Source organism: Argopecten irradians, chromosome 11, assembly GCF_041381155.1.
Source record: "Argopecten irradians isolate NY chromosome 11, Ai_NY, whole genome shotgun sequence".
Taxonomy (NCBI): domain Eukaryota; kingdom Metazoa; phylum Mollusca; class Bivalvia; order Pectinida; family Pectinidae; genus Argopecten; species Argopecten irradians.
In genome coordinates, this window is record NC_091144.1 from 28,580,920 (window position 1) to 28,596,377 (window position 15,458).

Sequence of the window (15,458 nt, forward strand, 5' to 3'; positions counted from 1 at the left end):
GTATTAATCAGCTTTCGTAATTTTATTTGTGTATTTGATGTTTTATTTTGAATATGTCATGCTATGCATTACATGAAATGTACAGTAAGAATTGTACTTTAAACATTAATCAGTCCCCGTGATGTCATAGTTCAAATTCAACAAAAATCGACAAATGTAAATGTATCGTGATTTCATATCATAAGACGACACTTCAGATAAATTGAACTGTTTTTAATTTCACGCAAAAAAGTAGGGACCGACAATTAAATCGATTTTGTACGAAAAAGCAATAAATAGTAATTAATGCGACACGATAATAAATTAACATTAATGGTACTGTACTCTAGTATCCGAATCTTCCTTTGCCTGCAAAATGAAAAACATACATGATAAATAGATGATAATAATAGTAGCTTTTCTATTAATTCTAATAAGGTAAGTGACTAAAAGTTAATAAATACTACAACAAGGACTACATAGAAAACAGAAGTAATCAATGTTGAGCATCGCATTTAACACAATGTAGTTATTTAATGCATTGCTAGTGAAACTAAAACAAGGAATAAGATATTTGATACCATCTTTAAATGGATGTATGTGTCCTTTAACTTAAAGTTATATTTCTTGTAATTTTCACAATTATAAACTGTCAGAAAAATTCAATATGTGAATATGGATGCTTATATATGATGTTTCATATCCATGAAAGCACCAATATACTATTGACATAGCGGTAAATGTCGCATGAAATATCACACGTTTTGAAAAAACCGCCACAGCCAACGCCATGTTTCAAACTTTCGGGTAATGTCGTGTGATATCACGTGGTCAATATCGGTAATACCCTTACAGATCGGAACAGTTCAGATACTCCCGAGCTATTTTAAACGTGTACATGTTAAAAATCAATATCTTAATTTAATTGTTCAATAACTTTGCGAATATGAACTTTACAAAAGTCGGTAAATATCGAAAGTTTAAAACTTAGGGAGGCGGAGGGAGAAAAATATGTAGAAAACTATAAAATATATTTTCTATACCAAAAATAGTTACAGACCATAAAAATTTAACATCCATGGTTCCTGGTGCTAGTTTATACTGATGATGAGGCATCAAAAAAGCCTTTCGCAAAATTTCAAACAAAACAAAATCAGATTTCCTACTTGCCCAATATTGATTCTATTTGATCTTTAAATAAACGTTTTTAGGAAAGAAAAGTTTCAAATTTAATGATCAAGCATTAGATATATTATGAAAGTCTTTCTGTAAGATATTTTCAATGATTCCTAATGTAACTCTCTTTTGGGATATACATCGCAGGAGTAGAGAGACATAAATGCTAAATTTATCCCCATTCTATAGTTTTGGAAGATTTCAGAAACTGTCCTGTTGTGTTGCAAAATAGAACAAAGAACGATGTTTACCTTTAGAGAACCCACGGTTGCCGCCAGGGAAACTAGGGAACCTTCGACCACCGGTAAAGCCAACAGAACCCCCAAAAGGTCCTTTGCTAAATCCACCAAATCCTCCTGCCATACCTCCCATGGACGGGAACTGTCCATATCCCATGAATCCAGATCTCATCGATGGAAATCCTCCTCCGAACTTTCCTCCTTTCATTCCAAAGCTTTTCTTCATTCCGTAACCGGACTTGCCCATACCAAATCTACTCATTCCCCCAAATCGGTAGCTTTCATCGTCGTCGTAGCCGAACCCGCTGTAACCAGGCATGCCGCCGAACCCGCCCATTCTTCCTACACCGCCGCCCATTCCGAAACCTCCGGCTCCACCACCGTACATATACGTACCACTGCACGCCCCGAGGCAAACGACGAGGAGAACACACACAGACAACATTGTGCTGTAATCAGAAAGCAAAGAAAGTAAAGAAATATTAATGAACTTCATTTTGCGCATGAACACATAGCGTATACGAAATTCATATTTGGTTACAAAGAATAATATCTGTTATTAAAAGTAGACACCCTGGATTCGGCGATTTAACTAAAGATACTGTTATAAAGGCAATATAGGTCAAATAAAAAACGCCCAGAATCGAGGAAAAAATATAACCAAAATGTAGATTTTTCGTCTACAAGCATTTTAAACAATTATTCGGTCGTCAATAATCTCTTATGCAACTGTACTAGAGATACATGATAAAGAAAATTATTTTAAAAGTGATTTTTTCTTCAAACTGTAGGTTTATATATGAATAATCTTAACTCGTTCGAAAGTTCCAAAGCTTTTAAGTACGCTACTTAAACTACCACGCTCGGAAATTAAATAGTTAATATACTTATTCCATATGGTAAAAGTTTAACAGTGATCTCTAAGTTGGTTTAATTTTGCTCAGTAGCGAATTCTAAATATCGGGTAATAGAAAAACTGTAAATCGGCAAGGGTTAATCCTGTCGTAATTAGTGATGTCATATTAAATGCCTTTCTTCCATTGCACATGGGCTCTGTAATTTGACTATCGCTGAAAATTGTGCTGTAGCTATATCGTTATTTTATTTTTATCGCGTTTACAAAATATATTTTACGATAACCAAGGACAATTTCATAATATTCATACGCTTAAATTCTAATGCATGCCAGCGTTAATTATGTTTATGTCATGTATCTGCTATGTTTATCCCATAATATAGTTATAATGTTTAGCGACATCTGTTTACTTTAAAGTAGCACTGTTATTGTAGCTTATATTGAGAACACACAAATATGAATTACGTGCATTAATGTCAAAATGTTGGTTAACATTACGGTATTTCTAGTTATTGAAGTTCTAATTTGTTTTCTAAATATGAATTCAGTATTTCTGTCGTTAAGTTTCATTATGTGACGCAAAATCGCTTACTGCAATCGATTTTGAAAATGAAAATTTTTATGCAATGAATATTTGTTACATAAAAAACTTATTCCGTACATCATATTATGATCAGCAAAATACATCAAGAAAGTACAGAAATTTAGTGGTAATTGTAAATAATGTTTTGTTGACGTTTTTGATTATGTGCACTTTTATCGATTTTGAAAACAGCGCAAGTATTTTTATGAATATTGGATACACGAAAACCCATATTGTTAACCTTAATAGGTACACCAAAAGAGAACAAATTCAGAAATATTAGATTGGTATTTTAGACAATATTTACTTTTCGTTTTTCATTATGTGTACATCTCGTGTATTTCTATCGATTTTGAAAACGGTGCAAGCTTTTGTATGAATATTTAATGCATCAAAAACACGTTTCGTTTGCCTTATTAGCTACACCGAAAGAAAACAAATTCAGATGATTAGAAATGAAGAATAATGGTTGTAATGTGTTCTATCCCCAAACAGACATTAAGAAAAGGTATGTTATATATTTCACCACTTGGGATATCTTACTTACCTTATATGGTAATCGTAGGCTGAACAGCTGGTGTGGAGAGAGTTGAGTAATCAAGCTAGGCAAGCGACGTCTGATTTCTCCAGAATTTCTCAGCCTATTTATACTATTTTTCCTCTATATTTGTTCTCGCTGTAATTAACGTATTTTCATTAAAATGACAGAAGCAATGAGAGAATAATACCTTCCGGTAACGCATGCCTGAATGTCTGACCGCTCCCGACCCTAATGGACTTTAGCGACCAGGTTAATAGTACAAGTACTGTGAGAGGACATCGATGTACTGTTATCAACAGGTAGATCTCTCATCTCAACTACTTCCGTCATAAATCCGTTATCTCCCTTGAAATCAGTTTTTCTTTTTAATATTTTCCTTTAAGCATTCTCTTTTTGAGATTACTCTATAATATTTCCATGAAAAAAAGAAATATTCGAAAATTTTATTCGTTTCACAGTATTTGATAACATAAGGGATGCGATCTCAGACTGTGAAATATAGAAAAAGGCATAAATATTTATACTCTGCAGTCTACTTCCATGACGATTTTTTGAAAGTTTTCTTTTTCATTTTTTTCTGGAAATGCTGCATCGATTAAAATAGTGGAAATTATGAAGATAAACTAGCTTTAGACAGAATATATAATGGTGCGATATCTTAAATACATGATGTACAGTAAAATCTAATAAAGTTATGATAAATGGAATAAGACAAATGATTCTTTGATTGTTTTTATTTATTTATCCATTAGTCACTTTTTTCATTCATCCATTAATTTCCAATCATTCATTCACCCATTCACTTTCATTCACCTAATCATTTTCATTCACCTATTCGTTTTCATTCACCCATTCACTCCCATTCATCCATTCATTTTTATTCATTATACATTTCCATTCCTCCATTCATTTTTATTCAATTGGTCATTCATTTATTTATTGATGTGTTTATTCATTCATTCATTTATTCATTCATTTTATTGTGTATATCCTTCCGTTTTGTGTTCTTACTTTTCATTTTCCAGTGATGAAGTTCACATGGCAATATATATTGTGTACTGCAAAATGATATGTACAAAAATCAATCATTTTTTCTTCGGAGCCGTACATTACAAATATATATATTCAAATGTATTTATTGTTTCCCGAGAACAAATATTTTGCAATGTTTTAGTATTTTTATACTAGATATACACAACAATTTTATTTTAGTTTTGAACGGAAACGAAGGGGAACTTGATATCTGCAAATCTTTCATTAATGTCATCCAAGGTTTTAATGGAAATTGTTTCCCGTCTTTTTCCCATAAAACTGGTAATTATTTAGCTGACTTCCCGGATTCCACATTTTTCTTTCAATGATAACTAAAAGCTGTTTTTCTGTTATCAAAAAGTTATATAAAATGTTATTGACATTTCGTCGTGTCTCTTGAAACCCTCTTCCCAATGCCCATGATTTTCTTGTCTTCTCTGATTTGTCTATTGTTAAGAGCACACAGCCGGAATTCCCCTACAATAAAAATATCATCAAGTGTTGTCTGTGCGGTTAACACCTAGGAATTACTTGGACATTGTTTTACCTGTCTGAGTTTATCGTTCTGGTGACACTTTGTGGAGATAACAGCTGGCGACAGGTAATGGCTGATGTTGTTTAGTGCGCATAGGTAATAACTGTTTTATGTTATGGCGAAACTGTCTTTATTCACAATTATTACAACTTTATTGTACATATATATTATACCATGTGATTTATGTGGCGCTCAACTTCTTTGTTTCACAAAAAGTGCAGAGGATACAGTAGAGATTCGACCGTGCATTTAAGTTCATCTGCATACCAAACACCATCAGCCCTCTTCTTATTCATAGCATGTTTGCTCAAAATAACATAAAGAGGGATATTGGTTCTTCTTTGAAACTCCGAAAGCAATATTTCTAAATTAGTTGAAATAATTACCATTGTCATTCATAATGAGACAAATATTAGATATTTATCTCTTAATGCAGATACAATTGTTCAGGCCGGCGACTCAAGGAGCAAAAGCAGCTGAGATTAAATATAATAACCAGACCGGATGTCGTATTAATGATGTTTTCGTTGTTCGATGTATATTTTTTAACCTTTGAGTAATCACCAACTCGGCAACTCGAATGTAATTTTAGGCCTTTGCTGTTTCTTAACAGTATTTGATATCTAGTGTGTGTATATATATAGCTTATGGCGTTACGTAACGTGTTATTCGTAATGAGGCACTACATAAGTTCGCCTCCAATATTATGAATAAAACCATCTGTTTCTGATTCTCTTATTGTTTTTGTTTTATCGGTGAAATAATTTGTTAATGGTCTCCTACATATATTATCAAAGTTTTGATTTAGTTTTTGAGAGGGTGTGAATTAACGTGTAGAAGGAGATAAAATGGTAAACAACCACTCTATTACCGCGGGACGCAATGATTCCCAAGATCAACTCAACTGAAATTAAATCTCCTAGTAGTCGAAAATACATTGTAAATACTTTGAAGTATTCATGTTTTGTAGGAATTGAGAATATTTTTGTAGCTTTTGTTTAATCTACAACCAAAATTAACGAATTTACGCCTAAAAGAAATAAGTTTTATTTTCATTGGAACATGTATATAAATTATGTATTTATTACCAAAATCATACTGTTAAATATTCAATCATCTTTATCAATACTACTTACCTAAGAGTTAGAATAGTCAACAATAAGGATTGTCATCACGCAAGCTTGCTCTCCTATATCATATAATAAGAGGCGTCATCTCAATGAATTTAAATGCAAAAAAATGTAAAATTTAAGATAAACAAATCCACGAAATTTGAGCCCAACTAAAATGAATGATTTCGCAGTTGGTGACCGTTGGACATGTGACACATGCTATCTTCTACTGTAACTATATCTATTTTATCGGTAATCTTATTTTGTCGCCTTTCTGACAAGTACTGCTTCTTAAAAATACTATTGCGCTGGTTGTATTTTATATACATGTATATTGTTTACATAGCCATCTTGTCGAATGGGCGAATTCACCATTGCACTAACCACTTCAAGATCGTCTTTGCGCTTGTGTTTGGTTGCGCCAAAATAAATGCGTTTAGAGTATTTAAACACAATTAAATTTCTAGTCCAGCAGATCATACACTTGCCGTAAAGATAGCTGTTTACTTTCGGTGACTGCTCGAAAAGGTTTGATTTTACATCATGGCTTATATAAAGGGCGTTTCATAAGTCAACGCTTTTTTCCCACGAAAGAATTTTGTTTTTAAATATCGAATGTATTTTGTATACATTATATTAGCATAATGAATCGTGTTAGTGATTACTTTGTATGTATTCATGTACATTATTTGAATGTGACGCATAAGACATGGTAGCTTAGAGGGACTTATTCACGTACCCCGTGATACCCGATAACGTTTGGGCGGGATTATTGTTTCTATTGGTGATGGAATGATGTCAAATGACGTTATCGCAGGATAACGTAATTTCAGCGGATATGCAAAGAGTTTCGTTCCATTACCAGTGGAGATATTAGTCCCGCACAAACGTTATTGGATATCACGTGGTACGTAAATTAGTCCCATATATAAACGTTATAGCTGCAGTTTGATTTGAAATATAACAATGACACCTTTCAATTATTTTAAAATATGTATTTTTTTTCAATTTGATCATATATCAATAATGTCCATTTTAAATAGAATTTGAGATAACCGAGGCGGAACGACAACCAGTATGTATCGTTGTCAGGGTAGTGATGCGTTCCGAAATGAAACGAGTTGTAGCCTATTGATGGTATTAACGTTGAGCTACTGAATGTTTGTCATGTATGTATCGGTCTACGAACGCGATAGATATCACTTGTATTTTATTGTACGGAGGATAGACAAGTGTTTGCATGGTGTGTGTAGTTGTAGCCAAGATCAGCGATTCACTTTGTTGTTTATTACCGTTACAATGCTTGAACATATACACTGTTTTGATGTTAAATACATATTTAATTGGATCTTACAACAACGCTTTATTGTTATTTTGAAATCCGTGAACGAAGAAACTTTGTTTACACTTTATACAGTACTGTCAACTGAGTATTGACGAGCATAATATGATCTGTGCCGTCTAAGGATCAGTCTTGAGACCAATAGAAGACCGATTTTTTTTTAATTCAAAGCATATCTGTCGTCCTTGAAAAGGTAAAATGTAAATTAAGTAATCAAAGTTTATTTAGATAATCATATGATGCAAAATTTTACCGAAGCGTAAACTAGAAGTAGTCCGATCTTGCACTGGGTTTGTATTCATGCGTCATTGCAATTACGCTAATTTGAACGCAACTCCCTTCCCGTTGACTATATACAACGTAGGGACATATGTAAATATAATAGTTATATACTAGGTGTTACTGTATGTTGTTTGTGGTGCTGTTGTGTTCTTTATATTTTAAAATACCGATAACTTTTCATATCTTAATCATAATAAAGATAAACGAGGTGATTTCATATTAAACGATAATTTCTAATTACATGACCTCCCATCTAGCTTTTTCTTGATCTAGTAATCTTATATCAAATTGTGTCACTATGTCAATGTTTTGTCAATCATGTTGCATAACTAAATGTCATGCAGGTTTTAAACTTTGAACGTTTGCGGTATACCGTATGGACGATTATGGACGACTTTTTCGCAATTTCTCAGTGCATGACTGTGATCTGAAAAAAATGTTATCACCTGAATATTGATAATTATCTTATTCGTATATACCATGAAAGTCAAATTGCAAAAATTGATTATTGCTTATCTACCTTTTTTCTTCTTGCTATTAAGGGTCAGGGGTCAACATCATTTTTTATCCTCTTCTTCTATATGTTTTATAAAACGAAAAAGTCTGACTTAATTTAAGATAGCTACCTACCCAAATGTACCCATAGGCAATACAAACTAGAAGACATATGGTATAGGGTGTAACACCTCCTAGTATAGGCGTCAGGGGTCAACATCATTTTTATCCTCTTTTTCAATATGGTCCATTGAGTGGTAGATTTTCTAAGTTTTGTAAAAAGAAAACGTCTGACTTAATCTAAGATAGCTACCTACGCAAATGTACCTCTAGGCAATACAAACTAGAATACTCCTAGTATAAGGGTCAGGGTTTCAACATCAGTTTTATCCTCTTTTTATATGATCTTATTGAGTGGTACATTTTCAGAGTATTATAAAATGAAACGTCTGACTTAATTTAAGAAATGATTGAAATTGCATTTTTACCCGCGAAAATAATCGGCTATGCGATAATACCAAATATGATCCTATCATATGCTAGTTTTAAACTTTTGTGGTATAAGTCTAGATGCATCTCATGAAAAAGGACTAGGTATGGTAAGGGTCTTTTGTAACCCCCAAATCCGGTATTTTTAAGTCTGTTATTTTAAGTTGTGAATCTTGCATTTCAAATATCAACTACATACCTGATATATTTGATAGTGCTATTAGCTAATATAGCTGTTCTAGTTGCTATGACAACCATTTTTATTATACATAAATTATGCAAAATGTGACAATTTCATAACAATTACCTTTTATCATGCAGTTTTTCATCTAGTTAACATAGAGCGCATTCTAGAAAAAAAATCATATTTCTCAAAATGATGTATTCTTCGTGTCTGCTAATTCCTTTGAAATATAAAGTTTTTTCTAGGTTGTGCTCTATTGCTTTTAAAAGAAAATCTGTCAAAAACTACGCCAAAATTGATCAAATTTTCAACTTTGCATACTTTATCCAAAGTTACCTTGTTTATATAACAAAAACATACTTTCTGTCAACAAATCATTAAGTTGTTATCAGGGGCATATTCAATATTTTAAACGCAGCACTTAATTTCTAAATACTTTATTTGAAATTTGGTAGATTTAGGGGCCAGAAAGAGCCATTACAGTGTACCATATCTAGTCCTTTCTGGCCAATTAATTAACACGCTGATATCAATGTTTTACTGTTTTACAGGACTGAGGCTACCATGACCATAAACACAAGCCAACACCCAATCTCCCCGGACACAATAGACACTTTATACATGTGGGAGGATAAAAACTTTTCCATCAAGGATTTCTGGAGGCAACAATCACAGATTGAATTCTCCAACAGCTGGTTCGGATCTGTAGGTGTCTGTATAATCGTAGTGACCTTCTCTGTTATTGGACTGTTTGGTATCCTAGGAAACGCTGCCATGTGTTACGTCATCATCAGGAAGAGTAATTCAAGAACCGGTAGAAATTGGTTCATCCTCAACTTATCTGTCTCGGATATTTTAACGTCCGTGTTTTGTATTCCCTTCACCGTTGTTAAACTTGTCATGAAACATTGGCCGCTTGGGAAGGTGCTATGTAAGATCGCGCCAAGTTTGCAGACGGTCTATGTGTTTGTGTCAACGTTTACGATAGTCTTCATCGCCGTGGATCGATATAAAGCTATAGTGCAATGTTCACCAAGGGAACAAACTCGGCCCAGGTATATCTTTATTTTAGTGTGGATGGTATCGCTCGCTCTAGCTCTTCCGATGTTTATCTTCTACGACGTGGAGTCTGTAGGCATAACCAAAGATATCATTTTATTCTCGTCCTGTTTAGAGAAATGGAGTTCTGATGTAGCGCGTAGGAGTTACGCCACTTTAGTATTATGTATTCATTTTGTGTTTCCAATCTTGGTCATTATTTCTTTACATATTCTGATATGTCGATTTATACGAACCCACATTGAATCCAAACCGTCGTATTCACGGGAGCTACACCGAAGCAGACGAAATTTACTGAGACAAAGAAAAAATATTATCCTCTTAACGTCTATAACTGTTGTGTTCGCTTTAACCTGGCTTCCGTTGACCTTGATCAATCTCCTAGCTGATATTAACTACGAGCTGTTCACGGGAATCAACTGGAATTGGCTGATAGCTATATGTCACATACTGGCAATGAGTTCAGTTTGTATTAACCCTATCATATATGGATGGTTTAATTCGAATTACAGACGAGAAATCAAGGCAATGTTCTGTTGGAAACTTCGAGATAAAGATGCTAATATTATCATGTTAAATCGATATCGAGAAAGAATAGAATTGTGTTTATATGGATATACATCTACACGACATATGGATATGTAAGGACAGATATTGTGATACTCTTTGATAGTTCAAATCTAAAGCGATCATTTAGATATTCTTCGAGATAAAAATGTTAAATAATATAATCATGTTGAATCAATATTGAGAGAAAATAAACGGTGTTTATTATAATTATATACATGTAGATCTACTTGACTTATGGATATGTAAGTGTTTTTAATCGTAATACACTGTGATAATTCAAATCTTTAAAGTTTTACGGCCATTGTTTAAAGTATTCTTTATTCGAGATACAGATGCTAATGTAATTTTGTTATATCAATATCGAGAGAAAATAGAGCTATGTTTATATGGATATTGATCTACTCGACTTATGCCAGTTATGGATATTTAAGTATTAATGATGATATACTGTGATACTTCAAATCTTTAAATTTTAGCGCTCATATTTAGAGATTTTATTTCTTTGAGATAAAGATGCCAGTATTATCATATTAAATCATATATCGAGATAGAATAAAGCAATGTTTATGAGAATATAATATATAGATAGTTTACGATTAACCGTGATAAAGTGTGATACTTCAAATCTACAAAGTGTAGCAGTTAGCGCTTGGAAATGTTCAGTGATGCCGCTGAAGCGCTAATATAATATCATTCCACATTCATTCCTTCATGTTTTGTGCTGTAAATTGAAGCAAGCTGAAAAGGTATATTTGTATACAATACTATTATAGGACTCTTTCAGACTTGTATATGGATATGAAGGATGGGGATTTTCTACTCGAGGGTCATCAATTTTGTGATCCCGAGGATATAATATCCCTATCCTTTGTATCCACTCTAAAAAAATATTTTTCTCTCCCATATTTTAAAGTTTTTATAACATTTTTACAATTATGATATCTCGCAATTATGAATGAATTTCAAAGCAAACCTCGACTGAAAGTCAATTCTCCATAAATACATGAAAATTGCGTGATATTTTAAACACAAATTCCGCTGTTTGTGTTCTTTATAGTAGATCCAGTCTAGTTTGCTGAAAATATTGTTTAAAGATGTTCTATCGCCGACAATGCATAAACGATACTCGTGTATATATATGTTTAATTTACACAATAAATAATATAAAATAATTCATTTTGTTTTTGGTGCATACGCAAGCAGTACTTCATTCCATATAGGACATAGCGAAACGGATTTTTTCGTAATGCAATTAATTTTTTAAACACTTTTATGTTGAAGTAAAATGAAAAGCTCAAACTTTTCAATGGTGTAAAATAAGTAAATTTTGTAACTGAAGAAAATATACTAAATCGTCTGCTCTTGTTTTTGGTAAGAAAAAAATAGCATTTGTCATTTGTCTTAAAATTTTATAGAGAAAATAATTTTGTTGACGCAGTACTGTTACGAGGTTATATTGCTTGAGTAGCCGTGTAATACAGCCTCGGTCGACATGAGGGATAAACTAGTATTACAGCCGTACGTACAGGAATGAGAGAAGATTGTGTAATTAAGTATCAACGACTTAAACTGCTTGTTTGTCATAACTGTTGTCTATGCTATTGCTGTGATGTTCAAAATATCTTCGCCGTTCTACTCAGATACTGTAGACCATCTTATTTTTGTGTTATAATCTTGGTTTTATTAGTTTAACGTCCTACTAACAGCCAGGGTCATTTAAGGACGTGCCAGTTTGTTGATGGAGGAAAGCCGGAGTACCCAGAGAAACCATCGACCAGCGGTCTGTACCTGGCAACTGCCCAACATGGGATTCGAACTCGCGAACCAGAGGGCTTGTGGTAATATGTCGATACATAATCATTATGAAGCAATACATTTACAGAATGAGAAGTTAACACAGTTTATTAAGCATTAACGCCCATATCAACACAATAAAGACCATTATACAATCCAAAATATATTTCAAATAGTAAAGATGAAAAAGTAAAACTTTCCATTTGAAAAAATGAATGGAGAAAATGGGAAAACTCGACCACAACGGCCCCTAAATGTATAATAATAAATTTCATGGACGACAAAAATTGCGTAAATAAATCGCCGCGAAAACGTTACAGGAACAGTGAAGCAATAGATGTCTAGATCACTAAGTTAAATATCCGTGACAAAGTCATTGATATTCCCCGCAAAAATAAATTGGTCTACATAAAATTTTCCTTCTATTATGTTGTCCATTTTTGTGATGTTGTTTTTCAATCTTATATCTATATTTACCATGCGTTCAATTTGCGGGTTCGTACCAGTTGTGCCAGTTCGAATCTGATTTATATGTAATGGAACGCGCTGTGTCGATTCGTAGTACTTGGATCCAAGATTTCTGACCCGATTTATGTCATCGGAATTTCCTCTTTGTTGAAAACAAGAGGTGACAGATGTATATTCTTTGAAATACGTTGTATTTCAATGCATTTTGAAACTTTTAGGTATTGACTGTATATCCGCAACGTATCCTATGACTAGTTTTTTTTTAATTCGAACTGGTACGATTCCGCAATAAGAACACACGGACAGTCTGAAGTAACATTTTTTAATGTTCATATGAAACTCAACGTCAGAGAACGTCTCATAGATTTCTATGTAATTAATCGTGTCTAGCTTTTGTTTAAGATGAATATTTCTTCACAAATAAGTATAAATCGTGCTTCAACATCAAATTTTACATTTGTATTTTTTCATAATAAAAGCAATAAAGCTGTGATAAAATCAGTTTCAGTATCGTGTTAGTTTATCATTATATTGCAGAGATTTGTATACAATATGAAAACATCATAAATAAGCATGCAACATTACTATACCTGAATATAGCTGTTGGTGTTGCTGCCTAACCGTCGTCGTCATCAGCCAGGTCTATCCATCTTCGAGGGTTTCAACCCGTATCCTGGGACTCTTTCCAGATGATGGGTCACTAGGGGTGATCGGACCCTACTCTATCTTCTGCATCAAACGAGACTGACAACAACATATTTACCGTAAATATTTTGATTGTGATACTGTGTAGTTCTCAAATTTCGTAGATACAAATTATCGCGATTTATTGTTTGGAACTTATTTTTGGTGGTTTATTTTCGCGAATTATTTTTGTAGCCTTTAAAAGCGTTATTAATACGAGAAGGTATGACATGTAAAACATTAATTTTGCCAAAATAAAAACCCGACAAGTATTAGCAATTATACAGTAGTACAGTGGTATACCGATGTCACATACATTCCTTTTTGAAGTAACTGGTTCTATTTGACAACATCGTAACTAGGCACACAATAATTTACTTTCATTGTTAGTTTTACGTGCCCCATTAACAGCCAGGGTCATTTAATAAAGCGCTATATATAGATAATGGACGAAAGTAGCACACTTTTCCGAACAAAAAACTAATTTGATAGTTACGATATGTATTCATAAAGAATTACGAAGGAAAAGCTATATAGATAATGGACGAAAGCAGCACACTTTTACAAACAAAAACATAATTTAATAGTTACGATATGTATTCATAAAGAATTACGAAGGAAAAGATGTATGCAATAAAAACATAGCAGTCAGGCATGGTATATCTTTGATATTCCAGCAATAATTATCACTATCGTTCCCCTGAACTATGTATTGCAAATCTGAGGGCTATTTGATCATCATCTGATCTACATCAAAAGGATCAAATAATTGAACATAGTGTGGTTTTGGAGTTGGTCATCGCTTTCTGTAATCTTCAAGAGAAATGTCTCTAGGCCGGTGATTGATCTTTTTCTCTCTTCTGAAATGCCTTCAATTTTGCTATGATATAGTCCAGGGATGAATATAACAATGATAATGACCTCTGAATAATTGAGGATGAACAAGTTGTTGATATGAGCCAGATATGAAAGGGTATATGGTAATTTATCGTATTGTAAAGTGAAGACTTTGCCAATCAAACATGACGTTTCAAAAAGCTATATCATATTTGATTCGTTTAGTCTAGGCTTAAGTCTTAGATTGTTTTATGATCATGGACCCAGTTTCATGAACATTCCTTAGTTTTAAGGAATTCAATGTCTTAAAATTTTCCATAGAAAAGCATAACAGAAGTTTTTAAAAAATCTTTAGCTAAGGAGCCTTCCTTAAAATCTGCAATGTATTCATATGGATAATTTTTAAGTTAAGGGATTCCTTAAAGTTAAGGAATGTTCATGAAGCTGGGCCCTGGAACAAGGCGTTCCGGAAATACGAACGTTCTCTGTTTTATCATCGACAACCGATTTATAGGTCTACGTCATATCCCGTTGGTGACAACGCAATCGCATTAATAGACTGGATGTTTTGGGGTAAATTTAATTTTGCCAATTGTCATTTCTGTATATCATTAATACAAATTATATTGTTATAATTGTGGACGAACGCATTCATCATTGCCCTAACTTATAATAAACCCATTTAGCACTGAAATTTGATTATGTTAAAAACACGTGTTAAGGGAAATCAAGCATTTCATTTTAGTTACTTTTTTATATTTCTTATTCATGTTCGTTACTATAAAGGAGACGTCGCGATTTTTTCGCGTATACTGCATTTCACTACATGGTTATTTTTAACATATTTGCGACTACGTAAACTCAGGATCAAAATACAGACAATCGTACATTAATAATATACGTTCATAGAATTGTTCACGAAATATTTGAATGGGTGTTTGGGCTCTCTCACGACATAAAGCGAAAATTTGCATTTCACAGAAATAAAGTGGCTTACAGTATATATAAAAAAAAACATTCCATTGTGTTAAACTTTCACTTATACATGTAACCAAGGAATTAATTATGGATCCATTTGAGGTGAAACTCTCGCTTACTTGTACGATGTTTTCCACATTCAATTTCAAAAACAGATGTTTCAGAAAAAAACACAGTGTAATCAAATTCTGGCCTAAATCAATTCTGAAAACAGTCCTGAACT

At 33.1% G+C, this 15,458-nt stretch overlaps 2 protein-coding genes across 2 annotated transcripts in view; one reads left to right on the forward strand and one right to left on the reverse strand.

Moving 5' to 3' along the window:
- LOC138335783 (neuropeptide Y receptor type 6-like) overlaps nt 1-13,238 on the forward strand; it is a 44,760-nt gene extending 31,522 nt beyond the window's left edge. Inside the window, exon 2 of the mRNA XM_069284948.1 lies at nt 9,397-13,238. Coding sequence (XP_069141049.1) covers nt 9,410-10,549 — 1,140 coding nt within the window. The 5' untranslated portion in view covers nt 9,397-9,409 and the 3' untranslated portion in view covers nt 10,550-13,238. The remainder of the gene's footprint in view (nt 1-9,396) is intronic.
- On the reverse strand, nt 218-3,591 carry LOC138335794 (acanthoscurrin-2-like). Its single transcript, XM_069284955.1, has 3 exons — nt 3,381-3,591; nt 1,407-1,843; nt 218-348 (listed from the first exon to the last, which is right to left on the reverse strand). Exons 2-3 carry the CDS (start codon nt 1,837-1,839, stop codon nt 326-328), a joined length of 456 nt encoding a protein of 151 aa, XP_069141056.1. The 5' UTR covers nt 1,840-1,843; nt 3,381-3,591; the 3' UTR covers nt 218-325.
- Nucleotides 13,239-15,458: the final 2,220 nt, after the last annotated feature.